At 37.3% G+C, this 17,296-nt stretch overlaps 1 protein-coding gene across 1 annotated transcript in view; it reads left to right on the plus strand.

Moving 5' to 3' along the window:
- Positions 1 to 17,296, plus strand: part of ADGRV1 (adhesion G protein-coupled receptor V1) — a gene marked incomplete at its 5' end in the record, with an annotated part of 563,397 nt that overhangs the window by 21,233 nt on the left and 524,868 nt on the right. The window contains 5 exons of the mRNA XM_082650308.1: positions 4,765 to 4,848; positions 6,262 to 6,357; positions 9,101 to 9,189; positions 10,836 to 10,921; positions 15,095 to 15,279. Coding sequence (XP_082506434.1) covers positions 4,765 to 4,848; positions 6,262 to 6,357; positions 9,101 to 9,189; positions 10,836 to 10,921; positions 15,095 to 15,279 — 540 coding nt within the window. The remainder of the gene's footprint in view (positions 1 to 4,764; positions 4,849 to 6,261; positions 6,358 to 9,100; positions 9,190 to 10,835; positions 10,922 to 15,094; positions 15,280 to 17,296) is intronic.

Below are 17,296 nucleotides of genomic sequence, written 5' to 3' on the forward strand. Positions count from 1 at the left end.
GTAATGAAAGCAAAGAAGAATAAACCTTAGTTTAATTTTGAATTTACTAAGATGTACAGTCCATTTTCCAGTTACTGTTTACACATCCATGTAGAGTGCATAGTTGGGAGGCAAAAACTGATCTAAAGAGCATTTACCTTTCCTTTACCTAGGAAGAAACTCAAGATGAAATTCTATTTTAATGTCTTGATTTTGGTCACGTTAACTGCTGTGTGCTCAGGCCTTAGACAATGCCTGGCACATAGTAGAGACTCAGTAAGTATTTTTTGAATGTTGTTGAGTGATGAATGAATGTTAGACACAGCCACAGTACAGCAATAGGGTCCACGTGCTGCACATGGGTTTCCTTTGAGCTCTTTCAAACTTGTGTGCATGAACGAAAAGACTAAGCTCTTGAGAAGACTTGACAGTAAACTCTGTTGCTGGAGGGAGCTGGTTAGGGACTCTGTGGGCTGAAGAAGTGGTACAGTCCGTGCAGTGGCCCTCCTCTGAAAGGTGGTGCTGACCTGTGCTGGGAGCTCGGAGCAGTGTGGCACGAGGGCCACAGCCTGAGGCAGCAGGTCCAGGCAGATGGAGGAGGACCAGGTTCAGACAGTGTACAGGGTTCTGAGGCTCAGTGGCAGCTGGAGCACTCGAGTCTGCGAGACACCAGACCTTTTTTTTTTTTTTAAAGAAGATGTTGGGGGTAGGAGTTTAGTAATTTATTTATTTATTTTTGCTGTGTTGGGTCTTCCTTTCTGTGCGAGGGCTTTCTCTAGTTGTGGCAAGTGGGGGCCACTCTTCATCGCGGTGCGCGGGCCTCTGACTATCGCGGCCTCTCTTGTTGCGGAGCACAGGCTCCAGATGCACAGGCTCAATAGTTGTGGCTCAGGGGCCTAGTTGCTCTGCAGCATGTGGGATCCTCCCAGACCAGGGCTTGAACCCGAGTCCCCTGCATTAGCAGGCAGATTCTCAACCACTGCGCCACCAGGGAAGCCCCACCAGACCTTTTTTAGGAATGCATAATCCACTCGAATTCTTGGAGCATGCAAGTAAAGAGCCTCCAAGAGGTAAAACTGGATTTCCTTTTAGCATGGTGCATGGAGCCTTGAGTAGGATTTAATTTAATTTGGAGAAATAATGGCATGGTGACATATTTGCACCATGGTTGTTTTGGACTAGTTCATACTTATTACATACTAAGGATTCCAAGGAATTAATAATTTTCATTATATCATAGCCATAAGAAAATTTTAATCAAATCTAACTCTGTCATCCTCCCAACGCCCAGCATAGCGCTGAAATAGAGTTTGGGCTACATTTCAAACAACAAACACTATATCCTTTAAGAGGAAGAAAGAAGAGAAATATTTAATTTTGGAATACGTGTAGGCAGTGGATCATGGCCATGAAAGCCCCAAAAGAGTGGAAATTTAAGGTAAGAAAAGAAAAAGATTAGATGAGTTAGAAAGAATGCTTTGAGGGCTTCCCTGATGGCGCAGTGGTTGAGAGTCCGCCTGCCGATGCAGGGGACATGGGTTCGTGCTCCGGTCTGGGAAGATCCCACATGCCGCGGAGCGGCTAGGCCCATGAGCCATGGCTGCTGAGCCTGCACGTCCGGAGCCTGTGCTCCGCAATGGGAGAGGCCACAACAGTGAGAGGCCCGCGTACCACAAAAAAAAAGAAAGAATGCTTTGAGAAAAGCACAGATATAGTTACCAAGCATGTTTATGAAAGCAAGAAAGAGTAAAGTCAATATAGTTATTAGGCATTTACTTTTCTGTAAAGATGAGTTTAAATCAAACCTAACAAATATGTTATTTATAATGAAAAATCAGAAGATCTTTCAAAATGTTTTATACAGCTCAGACCCATCTCAACGATCTATTAATGATAAACTCCTGGGCTTTCCCTGGACTGGAAAAATTTCAAACTTTGACATAGAATTTTGAAATGATGCTTTGATAGATGTTATAACGTTAATAACATCTGTCAGAACATTAGTCAAAATCCAGCCTGAAATGAGTTTACTCTGGAGTCAGTGGCACTTCCGGAGGGTGCTTAACAGTATATAATGAGTTCAGTGAAGAGTATTTTAGCATTTGGAAGTTTTGACCTGCTTGATAGGGATACTTTTGTAATCTACAAAGTGTTCTAGAGATTTATCAAAATGGATTTTTGGCTTTATCGTGCTGTTTTTTATTTGTAAACCATTCTGTGTAATTGGACAGTGTGAGAAGCTTAATCTCAGTGATTTCCCTTAGAGATACAAGTATATAGACAAAACATGGTAGCATACTGAGGTGACATTAAATCTATTTCTCACAAGTACAGTGTGTGTGAGACAGATGGAGAAATAAATTAATATTGAAAGGTCATTGGCTTCAAACTTTTTGGGATGGAAATGTTTGTAATCCAGTCTTAAATTTTACAAGTTTCAAAGTTGCTGAGGGCTATGGGCGTTGAAGGAAGAGTAGAAGGTGTTCAGACATTTTGGTTTCGGATTAATTTTGTTTTAACATTAAAATTTTGAACAGTTCTTGAGGCCCTATGGAAAATTGTTAATTGAAGGGGTTGGGTATCTAAATTTGTTTAAATTAGAAGAGGACTCCTGGCAGTTGTAACAGATTGCATGGCACGTAATACCTTACAAATGGGAAAGAGGAATTACTCATCTGGACCATAGGTGATTTTCTATCATTTTACCTAATTCATCTGAACATTACATATTTAGGCAGTGTAGTTACCTTAAAGAAGCTATTTACTTTACCTTAACAAAATTTTGGTGAAACCAAAGAACTAAAGGCTTTTTTTCCCCCTTTTTTCTTTTTTTTTCCCCATATATTGTTTAGCTCACACAATTCAGTTTTGTTTCAAACTTAATAAGTGAAAGGGATTAACAGAAAACAGAATGTTATGAACAAAATTAAATAAAAGCCTACTTTTTATTAAAACAAAAGTAAAAATGATAATAAATTTTAAAAAACCTCCCTTCTGCTTGGAAACAAGAGAAAACCCAACTCTTCTAAGTAATCCTTGTTTTACCGAGGAACTAATATCTGCAGTAACAAAAGTTTTACAATATCATAACAGCAAAAACTTAGCTTATCAAAACCTATGAGATGCAGCCACAGCTATTCCTGTAGCAAAACCATAGCTGTAGAGGCTAAGGAGTAATGAAAACTAAAATAATTTTTAATTTATGAATCTTAAAAAAATATTATAATAAACCAGTCAGGAGAGAAATTGATAAAGATTAAAGAAAAAATAGGTGAATTCAAAAACAGAAAATTTGTGGACTTGGTAAATAAATCCAAGGTCAAATTAGCCAGATAAAGTCAGTAGACTTATTACTTCATTTTACAGATGAGGAAAGTAGACTCACAAGGGTAAGTGACTGCCTGAAGTGGCTCAAGAGTTTTATTAACAGAAGCAGTAATGAGCTTATGCACATATAACTTCAAAGAAATTGAGGAGCAAAATCTGAAATTGTTAATTAATCAACCATTTGGCTACATATCTTCATAATGACCCTATATTTTATTCTATTAGACTTCCATATGTATCCCTGAAAGATACCTATCTTCCAAGGATACATATGGAAGTATCTGCATCTTTCAATTAGATTCCATAGACAAGTTATTACAGATTTACAATACTATATCTAGAAAATGTTTTGATGCTTGATTTAGTTTTTTTTTTTTTGCGGTACGCGGGACTCTCACTGTTGTGGCCTCTCCCATTGCGGAGCACAGGCTCCGGACGCGCAGGTTCAGCAGCCATGGCTCACGGGCCCAGCCGCTCTGCGGCACGTGGGATCCTCCCGGACCGGGGCACAAACCCGTGTCCCCTGCATCGGCAGGCGGGCTCTCAACCACTGTACCACCAGGGAAGCCCTGATGCTTGATATAGTTTTTAATAAGTGGATGGATGGATGAAAGGAAGTTGAACTTGTTTGATTTAAAGGAAAGCAATAAGAAGCTTAAAAAATAAAAGGGTAGTTGGCTGCACATAGTGACATCCTTCCAAAGAGTATAGTATGGAAAGGGGCAGAGGCAGGGGCTAGCAACTATGCAGTGGAGAATCTGACAAATAGTACCTCAGTCAGGCGATCAAGGGTGGCAGAAGCAGTGATGTCATTTTGACAGAATGTACCTTGGACACCATGTGATGAGAGTGTCACTATGTCTGAAGTCTTCCCCATAACCCCAGTCTAATCATGAGAAAGTCATCAGAGGAATTTCAGTTGAAGAACATTCTACAAAATACCTGGCCAGTACTTTTCAAAACTGCCAAGGTCGTCAAAAATAAGAAAAGTCTGAGAAACTGTCACAGCCAAGAGGAGCCTAAGAAAACATGACCACTAAATGTAACCTGGTACCCTGGATGAGATCCTGGAACAGAAAAAAGACATTCGGTAAAAATTAAAGAAAATCAGAATAAAGTGTTGACTTTAATTAGTTAAAATATGTGTTTTGTTTTTCTATTTCATTATGAAAATGCTAAATATTTATTTACGAAACCATGATATAAAGTCATGGTGATGACCCAGCAGAAGCCAGGTGGTTAAAGGCATGTAGTGTTTAAGCCTGAAGATATCACTGGGCTCTGGCACAAAGCGGCCGTGGCAGGGGTTTTGACCTCAAGACACCGTCAGGGCCTCTTGGTCTGTCTTCTGTTTTTCTACCCTTTTTTTTTTTCCTCAGGAGGAACCTCACTTTACTACAGATAGAATACAAACCAATTCTTCTAACTCTGAAAAGTACTCTCTTTCTGGGTTGATAGGTTGGACCAGGAGGGTGGGCATTTCCCACGTTCCCAGACCTCCCTTCTACCTATGCTTCCCATGCCAGGTACAGTGTTGTAGAGGTAAGTTGATACTGTGGTTCAAGTTTTGCAGGTCATCCAGGAACATCAGGAACCCCATTATTTTGTTCTTCAAATACTGTGTTGCAGTTCATTCCCCTTCTGACCTTGAAGTTAGAACCCATGATGGGTTTTCATTGTGCTTTTTGAACTTTCCTAGGTTCTCAACGTTTGCATTTACCACAGACATCCTCCTTTCATTCTATTGTTGCTGCTGCGAGGGTGAGTGGGTGGGAGGATGGGCTTTACACGGGCAGTCTAGGATACCCAATCTATTTCCTTTGGTCTCTTGACCATATGGACGTTGAAGGCCTAGAGCCTGGAATCTGGCACTTGGTGGCATGCTGGGATGATTTCTTTCCCCTGAACCTTACAACTACCCTAGTGCTGTAGCTGTTTGTTTTTCCTCCCTTTAACAGTTGAGGGAACTTGAGGCCCAGAGAAGGGAATTGATTTGTCCAAAGTCACCCAGCTGGGAAGATGGTTGAGACTAGAGTAGAGCCCATGTCTGACTCCAGAGCCAGTACTTACCTCCTGCTTTAGAGGCATCTAGGGGCTCATACCCCCCAGAGGCCTTGGCAGTGTCCAGCTACAGGCTTCATAGCATCTATAGCAGGATCTTCAGGTATAACAGGAATGCTTTCCCGTTGTCTTATAAAATCAAATTCCTGAAACTGCAGGGAGGCAGTCTGCAAAGTGTGTGAGTGTGTGTATCCATATGTATGTGTGGGCACACACTTGTGCTTGTTTTTCTACCTTTGATTGGCATAAATAGTCTGAGGAGACATTGGCAGGGTACTGGAGAGCAAATTGTCTGTCTAAATAACAGCTGCTGGACAGATCCAGCCAATTGATGTCATGTAAAAATGTGGACTCAGATTTGCCAGTTCTGTAATTTTTCAAAATAGTCTAGAAATCCATTTTTTAAAATGCAAAATCTTCACATTTGATCTTGGCAAAAATTCTTGCAGTATTATTTTGTAAACACAGTTTAGACTAAAAAACACACATCTCTAGGCTTCTTTGGGTTGAAACCTCTGGGTTTATATCATGAACCTCTCTCCCTTACCTGCCATGAGTGCAAATAATTCATTTAGAAAATACAAGCACCTACCTGCTCAGTAAAAACAGTTGATATTCATTAACTAGGTACATAATAGAAAGAAACTCACACAAAGTGACTAAGAGAACCTTTCCCCACCTTTTTTCTTTAGGTTAATACTGAATCTAAGAGGAAAGACGAGAACTATTAGAGCTCTCATAGTGAGATCTTAATTTCAAGAAAATTACTCTTGTGACTTTTGTCTTTGAGTTCTATGAAGAATTAAAAATCGTATTTGTAGAGAGTTATGGGTGGCAAAAATCTATCTTTAAATTCTCATAACCTCTTTTCATAATTTGAGAAATGGTTTATAGATTGTTTTGGAAGATGGAGGGGTGCCATCTAATGGTGGTTCAAGAAACCTTCCTTTAGACACAGGATCCTTGTATTTCAAAGGAGCAAAAAGGCAAGTATGTCTTACTGCTCCTTGACAGCTGCCTTTCACACACTCAGATTTGGCGGCTGCGTGAACATATCTTGACTTAATTTATTGCTTCTGAGTTTGTCTCAAAGGGTTTAGTATAGTGAATCTTTCATTTTGCGTTTTGCCAAAGTGGCGTTGAGAGAGCACAGTTGAAATCCATAATCTTCTAGAGCTCCACATATGTGCTCTAGAACTGAAGCATCTCTACACTGTTCATCCTTTTTCCTTGATGGGCATTTGTAATCCAGATATGAGCAGCTTGAATGGTTTTTGTGATATGCTTATTTGGTGACTTATGAAAATGAGAGTACATGATCTCGTGGAAAATGAAGAAATTTTACATAGAAGATAGATTCCAGAGTAAATACCAAAGCAACTTGGAGGTAACAGAGACTATAAAGAGAATAGAAAATTTTAAAAAATAAGTACTTTCTGAAAGGTAAAAGAACGTTTAATGGGATAAAGGAAGAAGAACAGGATACCACTAAATTCTTAGAAATTGAAAACAGAGGGGCATAAATTAAAAAAAATTAGTAGAAGAATTGAAATTTAATGATGAATTAAATTCTCTGAAAGGGCAGAAATCAAAGGATTGGAAATTAGAATTAAAGATTAGAAAATCAGAGGGTTAGTCAGAGAATACCAATATCAAATAATAGGAGTTTTAGGATGAAAGAACAGTGAAAATGGAAGGAGGATAAATCATTGTGAAATAATATAAGAAAAATTTCCAGGTCTGAAGGATGTGTGTCAGATTGAAAGGAACTGACTGAGTGCTTAGCCAAATGGACAAAAATAAACCCATTCCAAGAAAAATCCTCTGCAATTTCATAACACTTTTGGACAAAGAGGAGAACATTCCAGAGAGGGGATGACACAAATATGCAAACACATATAATACTTCAGAATCAGAATGATTTTGGATTTCTTAACAGCAACACTGTTCCATTGAAAACAATGGAACAAGTCTTTCAAAATAATGAAAGAAAACTGTTTTTACCTAAAATTCTATACCCAGTGAAAGTATTAAGTGGAAGATTAATATTACGGTAATTTCTAATATGCAAGACCTAAAACATTTATCTCTACACACCCTTTCTTGGGAAGTTACTGGAGGATGTTCTCCATCAAAACAAGGGAATAAACCAAGTAAACCAAAAAAGAGGAAAACATGGATCAGCAAACAGGACATCAAACACAGGGAAGAATCAAAGGGAATCCCAGGATGATGTTAAAGGGGATCTCAAGATGACTCTTGTGTTTCAGGTGTAGAGATCATGCTTAATGTAGGTCTTAATTAACGTAGGTTTTATAATGTGTGATCTAGGAAGGTGCAGGTTTCCAGATTTGTGTCTACCATTCCCTAGAGGGTGAATTGATAGGTATAGTAAAAGTCAGCAGAAACCATCATTTTATTGATGAGATCTACAATATTGACGGGGATGTAGTTGAGACGATAAATATGTTTCCATTATGAATGTCTACATCGAAGCCTAGTATTTACCTCTCTGTTAACCACTGTCTTGAAAAAATGTGTTGATTCCTGTAGTCTGTATGTAGAAGAAAACAGAATTCATTGCAGGCATTTTCTCCTATAGACGTACATTTTTTTTTTTATGTGGACCATTTTTTTTTTTAAAGTCTTTATTGAATTTGTTACAATATATCTTCTGTTTTTATGTTTTTGGTTTTTTGGCCACGAGGAGGCATATGGGATCTTAACTCCCCAACCAGGGACTGAACCTGCATCCCCTGCATTGGAAGGTGAGGTCTTAACCACTGGACCGCCAGGGAAGTCCCTAGACATACATTTTAATACGTGTATAATAGATTCTCTCATGAGAGACAGACGACATTGATAACTGTAATGGACTGTGGGTAGAAGAGGCATTTGGCAGGTGGGGGCTGGTGTGAGGGAGACTGACTTTTTATTGTTTAATTTTTGTTCCTTTTTAATATTGTACCACCTCTACGTATGTTAAAGATGAATAAAAATATATTCCTTAAAATTGCGAAGTAAGTAAAAAATAAAGGTAAGAAACATCATTTATAGTCTGAATAACTATGAGACTATTCCCTTTATCATTTTTTTTTTTAAGATTTATTTATTTATTTGGCTGCGTTGGGTCTTCTTTGCTGTGCGTGGGCTTTCTCTAGTTGCGGCCAGCAGGGGCTACTCTTCATTGCGGTGTGCGGGTTTCTCATTGTGGTGGCTTCTCTTGTGGCGGAGTACGGGCTCTAGGCGTGTGGGCTAGTTATGGCATGCAGGCTCAGTAGTTGTGGCTCACGGGCTCTAGAGCACAGGCTCAGTAGTTGTGGCGCACGGGCTTAGGTGCTCCGCGGCATGTGGGTCTTCCCGGACCAGGGCTTGAATCCCTTTCCCCAGCATTGGCGGGCAGATTCTTAACCACTGCGCCACCAGGGAAGTCCCTCCCTTTATCATTTAAAAGTATTTAGCATTTCCTCAATTTGTAACATTAGATTATTTTGCTTTTGAAAGTTGCACATTTAAATTCTATTTTGGTATGGAAGAAGGAAACGGCTAATTTTTTGTAGTACTCGCCAAATACCAGTAACACAGATTAAGAATTCTTAGAGGCTGAATAATTGATGATATGAATGATGAAACTTCTCTTGTTCCACAGGAGTAATTCTATAGTTTTAGAATGCTCTTTAGTAAATGTAATAGAATTCAAGTAATTCTAAACTTGAAAACCTTGCTCCATTAGGATCATATTTTCAGTATGAATTACCTGGTGGTCACACCGTGGGAAGATGCTTGCTATGGCATTGACAAGGCAACAGCTGAAGCTGAAAGGTCAATGTATCTCTTCAATTCATCACTAGTAATGTTTGTCTTTTCACCTTCTCCTGTCATTCACAGAGGTTGTACAGTTTTTATTGTGAAACTTAAAAAGACCAAGTTAACTTTCACATTGATGAAGGGTTATGTATGAAAGTTGATCACTTCAAAATCATCAAAATCAGTTGAATTCTCCTGTTTTTCTTTACACTGTTGTCTATTGGGTTCTGATTCTCATTTATATATTTTATTCTATTTTGTTTATACAGACTTATCGAAACTTAAAGTAGAAGACTATTCCCATTTATTCAAAATATAGTATACTTGCTACCTTTCCTGAGGTACCTATTAATAAGAGGCAAGGTGGGAGGAAGGTAATATCCTAGATAAACAGAATTTAGAATTCAGTGATTATTATAACTTATTGTGGGGGCAGGTGTTTTTTTATAAATGAAATTTAGTATGTTTCTGTGCTAAGTAATACAAGTGAGGAATGAAATTAGCAAATACCAGTAGATTTTTAGAAGGGAAGAAGAGCTAGGCATCAAGGGAAAAAAGCAAGAGAAAGGAATTAATGCCTGGCTAATTTGAAGAAGCATGATATTGGGGTTCCTTAGGACAATAAGAAGGGCATTAACTTTTTCAGAATGCTGAATCAGTGTGGTATACTCCTGTCCTGCTTTGTTCTATTGTGAAAGCATTTTTGGTTTGTCTGTGTGTCCTAAATTTCCTCACTAGTAATTGTCCATTTCAAGGTGGAGGAGATAATATTGTAGATGGTGGTAATAATTGCATGAGAACAGGAAAGATAGCTGGTGTGGTGTCCTTTCACAAATGTTTAGAAAAGACCATGGCTGTTGAGTGTGAGAGGGGAGGAGGAGGGATCTTCCACTTGGTGTATCCTGACATGAGTTCACAATATTACAGGTTTGAATTTAATGGATAAATGTTGATGCTGGAAGTGACCGAATATCCAAACCAAGCTGGCTATAGCAGAAAATGTAATTTATTGCCTCAGCAACTGAAAAGGCAAGGGTAAAACTGGATTCAGGAACCTGAGCTCGATTATCAAGACTTGGCTCTTCTCCACCTCTTAGATCTGTCTTTGGCTGTGTTGGCTTCATTTTCAGACTTCAGAGAAAACTGGCCCCAATCAACATGATCCTGAGTCCAGCAGTAGAGGGAATCTGCATCTTTATGCTTAAGCAAAAGTCTCAGAATTGTCTTTAAAAATTTTTTTTTTAAATTTTATATTGGACTATAGTTGATTTACGAGGTTGTGTTAGTTTCAGGTGTACAGCAAAGTGATTCAGTTTATACATATACATATACATATATCTATTCTTTTTCAAGTTCTTTTCCCATTTAGGTTATTACAAAATATTGAGCAGAGTTCCCTGTGCTATAAACTAGGTCCTTGTTGGTTATCTATGTTATATGTAGCAGTGTGTATATGTTAATCCCAAACTCCTAATTTATCCCGCCTCCCCCAGCCTTTCCCCTTTGGTAACCATAAGTTTGTTTTCTAAGTCTGTGAGTCTGTTTCTGTTTTGTAAATAAGTTCATTTGTATCATTGTTTGTGTTTTAGATTACACATATAAGCGATATCATATTATATTTGTCTTTCTCTGTCTTACTTCACTTGTGTGATAATCTCCAGGCTCCATGTTGCTGCAAATGGCATTATTTCATCAGAATTGTGTCTTGTTGGCTTTGATGGCCGATCTAAATCCTTTGCCCACCCCTGTGAGTATCTTGGAACCAAGGGCCATCTCTTGTGGGTCTTTGTGTCCTCAGTGATTAGCACAGGTGTTATACAGTGTATAGTAGGCACTCAGTATACAGATGTTATACCAAACTGTAAGCTGCTCTTCTGAAAGCAAACAGTTTGCATTGTTAGAGCTGTTCTAATATATTCCTGATTTTAGTTTTGAAGTAATTTTTGTAGAATTAGGTGACTAGTTGGTTAGGCTGAATATGCAAGAACCTGAGACTTTGTGTCTGCATGCTATCAGGACTCTATGCAAACTTCATAGTGTAATCCAGGAAATAAGAAAGTAACCTAAATCTCATATTGTTTTAACACAATAAGAGATTGATTAAGAGATAAGAGATCTACTGGCAGGAACAATTTTCATTTTTTTTTTTTTGAATCATGCTGATCAGGAGTGGGAGGTGTGAGGGTAACATGGGTGATAGCTGGAAATGAGAGGATTTGAATATTGGAATATCATGCCATTGCAGAGCAGAGGAATGATTCAGTGAAGCTAAAATTATTCTTTGACAATTGTGACAGAATATGAATTAAGCACATAATGATATTTAAACATATGTGGTTTGAAATTCATTTCATAGAGACGTTTAAAATAGGTGGTCTTGTGGGTCATGTAAAACATTCATTAAATCTAATAAGAGAAAAGTGACCTGAAATAGACGTAAGATTTATGTGTTGTGTCAGTTACTAATGCCTAGTTTTCTGAGTTTAATAAAGGGAATTCCAAAGACTAGATTTTTAGTATGATAGAGGAAAATGTACCTAGTTACCCTAAAAAAGAAACTATTCATCATTTGTGTAATTATGCCTGTCTTCTAATGGGAACTTCACTTTCAAAGCTTTTTCTTCATCTTCTAACTTCTATTGAATGCCAACTTTGCCTCAACAACTTTTCTTACAAGTTGAAAAGATGAAAGCAGAGGAAATTCAATTATCAATGATGTCACAGAATTTGAGGCATTTCCAGTGATGCTTGTTTGTTCGTTTTGCATAATCTCAAAACTCACTGATGTGAGTCAATTTAAAATGAGTTTACTGACTTAACCACAAGATCTAATTGCCTGGGAGACTGCAGGAATGCACCATTTGAGCTCATTGGTCCTGACATTAAAAGACGTTAAATATTTAACGTAGTCAAGAGAACCGTAGTTTTAGTTAAATAAATTTCATGTTTATCAGAATAATAAGGTGCAGACCTTTAGGAGATGCATTAAGTATGCAGTTTTATGGTAGTTTTGGTTATTGTGCATGAGTTTAAAATAATAGAAAGCTTGGAAACATGTAGCATAAATTACCTACCATGTTATTAAAGACAGAGATGTGTGATTTGTAGGAATAATGTGTAAGAGGCAGTCTAGTGTGGTTATGGGTAGAGTGTCTGGAGGTAGACTCCTGGGTTCAAATCCTGCGTAGCCACTTACTTAGCTAAGTAACACTGCCTGTGTTAACTAATCTGTCTGTGACTTAGTTCCCTGAGCTATAGAATAGGGTTAATGATATCAGCACCTTCTTCACAGATGTGTTGTGAAGATTAATTGTGTTATTGTGTATAAAGTACATAGAACAACATTATATAAGCATCTGCTGTTATGATTTCGTTCTATAGGTCATGACATTTTTTCTTCAGGATATATGGAATCTTAAAATGCTATATAGTAATATGTAGAAAAATATATGAGGACGTCTGCAGTAAGTTCAAGCGTATTGCATTGAAAAATTCAGTAATTAACTTAAAGCTACAAATGTGATCTATTTCATGTCTCCTCCAAGACACATCCCTCATAATTTCTCACACTCTTGGATAATGTATTTCAAAGGGTGTCTCAAGGATCAGTTGTATTAGAATCGATAGGGCTGTCCGTTAAATGCAGATTCCTGGGCCCCACCCTAAACTCACTGGATCAGAATTTCAGGGTTTGCAAATCAGCATTTTAACAAATGTTGGAGTTGATTGTTATGCATGACAGATTTTGAGAACTTATGTTCCCAGTCATACATGATTTGCCCTTCTCATGCTATAACTCAGTCTCACTTTTTCTTACTTAGAACTTCAGGTGTCATCTTATTTCTCTCAACTCATGGTTCTATTACATCTCATGTTCAAGGATTTGAGATTTTTCTTTCAAAATTGCAACAGACCAAAGTTGTCTTTTTCTTACACATCCAAGGCCTGGGTTGCTACCTCCTCACCCCTCCATTCTGTATTCTCTTTCTTGGCCCTAGTTTCTTTCTTTCCCACTATTTGTCATAAGTGAGATGTAAAATCATCCTGGCTTTAGAATTCCACAAAAGATCTTCAATTGTCTCTGGTTTAGCCCAGAGCTCCCAGTTTCCCACCTTACCTAGGCTTTCCTGTTTTCCTTCTCTTTCATCTTTTTTCTTTCCTTCTCTCTCAGTACACACTCTTGGCTTAGAAGTCGAGGAAGAGTTTGCAGTTGGTGAGGGTGAACTATTTTATTTCTTCTCCCAGGTCCCTTAGCCCCATGGCAGCTTTCTAAGAGAGAAGGCACAGGTGTAAAAAATGCCTCAGTGCTCCAGAATCTCTGTCCCTGTTGGTCTACGTCTGTTTCCTGGACTCTATCTGAACTCTGCATCCCTGTCTATGGATTTTGCAGCCATAAACATGTGAGACATCATTAGGCAATCCCAGACTGCACTGTTTGAATATACTCGACTGAGAAAATTGCATTTTAACCCTAAAATATATCAAGGGCTGGTTTATGTGGTAGTTCCTAAATAGAAAGCTATGTTTCGCCATGTGGAAATGCCAGATACATGAGAATTTTATTACTTCTTGACCAAGGTAAGGATTAATAGGAAGCATTTTGGCTCATAGAGTACATAATGCAACTCTTCTTTAAAACGCATGAACTTGTTATGTTCGTGTGACTGATCACATAATCCTTTGGAATCTTAATGATCCGTGAGATAAATTGTTCACATTTTTAGAGGTACATCTACATTACAAAATAGCAGCTCTTTCGAGAGGCCACTGCACTGTTAGGCTTTTGAAAACTTGAATTACACAGTGTTAAAAGTAGGAACAATATTGATGACTCATAAACACACACATTGTACTAAGAAAACTATAAGAGTTATGGAAAAGAAAAACACTTTGCCAAATTTCCTTAGTTTTAAAGCAACGTGGACATTTTCTAAGAAGTGATATTAGTATTTTAGCCAGGAAAATGGGAGAAATTTAAGTCCTGGAAATTTGTGTGTTCTTTGAAAGGATTAGCATTTCCTTGCAATAACTAAAAAATTAAAAAACATTCTCAAGACAAAACTATGGGAAAAGTAGATATAAACAAGATATAAACTTTTAGCTTCAGCTGCTTTATGTAACAGTTCCAAAAGTTTGCTCATATTTGTATAATCATCAAATAAATAATGTCCCATTAAGATTATCAATCCATTTGGTAATTTTTAGTTTTGACTTGTATTTTACGGTTTGATTTGGGAGAAGATGGGCTTTAACTCAACTTTCATGTTGTTGCTTAGGTTTTACTTAGAATAAATTGGAGGGACTTTTTTTTTAAGATTATTCTTTTTTAAATTAATTAATTTGTTTTTATTTTTGGCTGTGTTGGGTCTGTGTTGCTGCACGCGGGCTTTCTCTAGTTGCGGCGAGCGGGGCCACACTTCGTTGCGGTGTGCGGGCTTCTCATTGTCGTGGCTTCTCTTGTTGCAGAGCACGGGCTCTAGAGCGCAGGCTCAGTAGTTGTGGCACACGGGCTTAGTTGCTCCGTGGCATGTGGAATCTTCCCGGACCAAGGCTTGAACCCAGCTCCCCTGCGTTGGCAGGTGGATTCTTAACCACTGCGCCACCAGGGAAGCCCTGGAGGGACAAATTTTTTTAATAAACTAAATTTAATAGATAAGTTTAAGGCAAGTTATAACTATTATGTTAATATGTAAATTAAAGAACAAAAAGTACTTATGGATAGTAAACAGTACCGAAGAGGGTTGTGATTTTTGACTTATTTCTGTGATCACACATCTGCATTGGGTGGCTTAATATTTGATGGATTTTTATGTCTTAGTTGCTTACTAACTCTTCACTCTTATCTGTAGGTAATGCAACGTAATGAAAATATATTGGATATATTTTGTGAACGAAATCTTTTTTTGTTTTTTCCCTGTAGGGATGCCCTCTGCATCTTTATTAGTAAATCTTCTTTCAGCTTTATTCATCCCTTTTGTGTTTGGAGAAACAGAAGTAAGGTTTGCCGGACAAACAGAATTTGTAGTTAATGAAACAAGTACAACAGTTATTCGTCTTGTCATTGAAAGGATAGGAGACCCAGCAAATGTCACTGCAATTGTATCGGTAAGAAATGACAATAGTTCTGTTTTTACAGAAGTAGATAGGAAATGTTTTAGTTTCAGTGATAAGAATTTTTTAACTCTTTGAGTAGTTCCATTATGATAAACAATTTGCAGATAAACGATTTATTCCTTTTATATCTGTTAGAGGTTTATAGAGTGCTCTAAGGTAGCATGTGCATTTGACAGTAAAGATACAGTATTTTAAAGATATAGGCTGATTATTTTAAAATGTTCATATGTTTATTTTAAAACAAATAAACCCCCAAGATATGAAGAAGTATTTCTAAGTAAAAGAACATTTTATTTTGAATAACTTGAATTCTCATTATCTCTGCTTGGATTTATTACTTAGTATCAGGTGGCTTAGAGAAAATATATGAAATATTTAAATGTAGAGAAATGGCAATTAAAAAAAACCCTTATGTCAGAGAGCTCCTTTTTTGGGAGAAATTAAGTATATTAAGTAGAAGTTAGATGGAATTTGTTAAACTATTGCTCTATCTTGCACACAGTTTAGTTAGTAGATAGATTATATGTACATATATTTGTGTTTAACCAGAAAATCATGTCATATGACCACTAAGGACATTGATATATTTGAGACCCAAACTACTTGGAATTTTTATTTTAAAAAATAAGTTTTTTTTTTTTTTTTTTTTTCCGGTACGCGGGCCTCTCGCTGTTGTGGCCTCTCCCGTTGCGGAGCACAGGCTCCGGATGCGCAGGCTCAGCAGCCATGGCTCATGGGCCCAGCCGCTCCACGGCATGTGGCATCCTCCTGGACCGGGGCATGAACCCGTGTACCCTGCATCGGCAGGCGGACTTTCAACCAATGCGCCAGCAGGGGAGCCCCTCAAAATAAGTTTTTAAACAATAGGTTAAATCGTCACATTGGGACACACTGTAAAAAGATACAAAGAAGAAAAACTATCTATGAAAGAAACACAGTATTATAATTTGGTGCATTGCTTTTAGTTTTTAATTTATGACATGTATATATATTTATTGAATTTATTTTTAGTTTGAGTATATATTATATTTAATAACTTTTTACATATAATTTTGATTGTATTGTAATAATTTTTTCAGGTTGCTCTGTCGTATTCACAACTTTTCTTGATGGTGGGGTCATCATTTCCCAGTCATTTCTCAGCAGTTTTTCATAGAGGTTGCTTCCAATTTTTGCTGTTGTAAATATTGCTCTGATGAAACTGTTTACGTACATATCAATTTTTGTATATTTTGGATTGTTAAATGATTTTTTGGGTTGGATTACTGTGGTTTTACTCTTTATTTGTATCAGTGTCTCTTGATATTTAATACTTTCTAAAGAGACTGTGCCACTTTTTGTGTCACTTTTTATATTAAGGTGTGAGAACAAGTTTTCCAACACCCTTAACAACTTACTTGGATTTTTCAAGTATTTAAAACTAACTTTATTTTGTAAATGAGAACTAGAAATTGACTACAATATCCCTATAGACATCCTTCATTTTTAGTTTATACTAAATGGTTTTTTTTTTTCTAGTAGCTAAGTTACTCATTTTGGGTTCTTTGGCAGAAGAAATCTCATTTGGATTTGCACAAGAAGTTGCTCCATTATAATTTCATAATTATTGCTCCCTTGAGAATCTTAGCAATGCTGATGTTACAGAATGAGGTCTTAAAAAGTTTTGAGGAAAAATTTATAATGACTAATAACTTGGTATGCTAAAAGAATTGGGTCCTTATTGGTGTTGTGGGAGAATATAAATAAAACTTCAGGTCTAAAGTTTTGGAAAGAGTAGTTTCTTTAAAACTGATAGGGAAATAATTGATTTTCCTGATGTATTTTGGCTACTTACACCTCTTCTTTGGGAGAGTTTTAACTACAATTTGTCTTCCCTGTTAGGTTTGCTGTAATCCACTTCACATCAATCAAGAGGCAGAGAAAAAAATTTCACATCATTACTTTCCTTTATAATTATTACTTTTCTGTGAGGAATCTAATGATTCCTTTACCTTCTAGAGCGTAAACA

This window comes from Grampus griseus, assembly GCF_964374135.1.
Source record: "Grampus griseus genome assembly, chromosome: 3".
Lineage (NCBI taxonomy): Eukaryota > Metazoa > Chordata > Mammalia > Artiodactyla > Delphinidae > Grampus > Grampus griseus.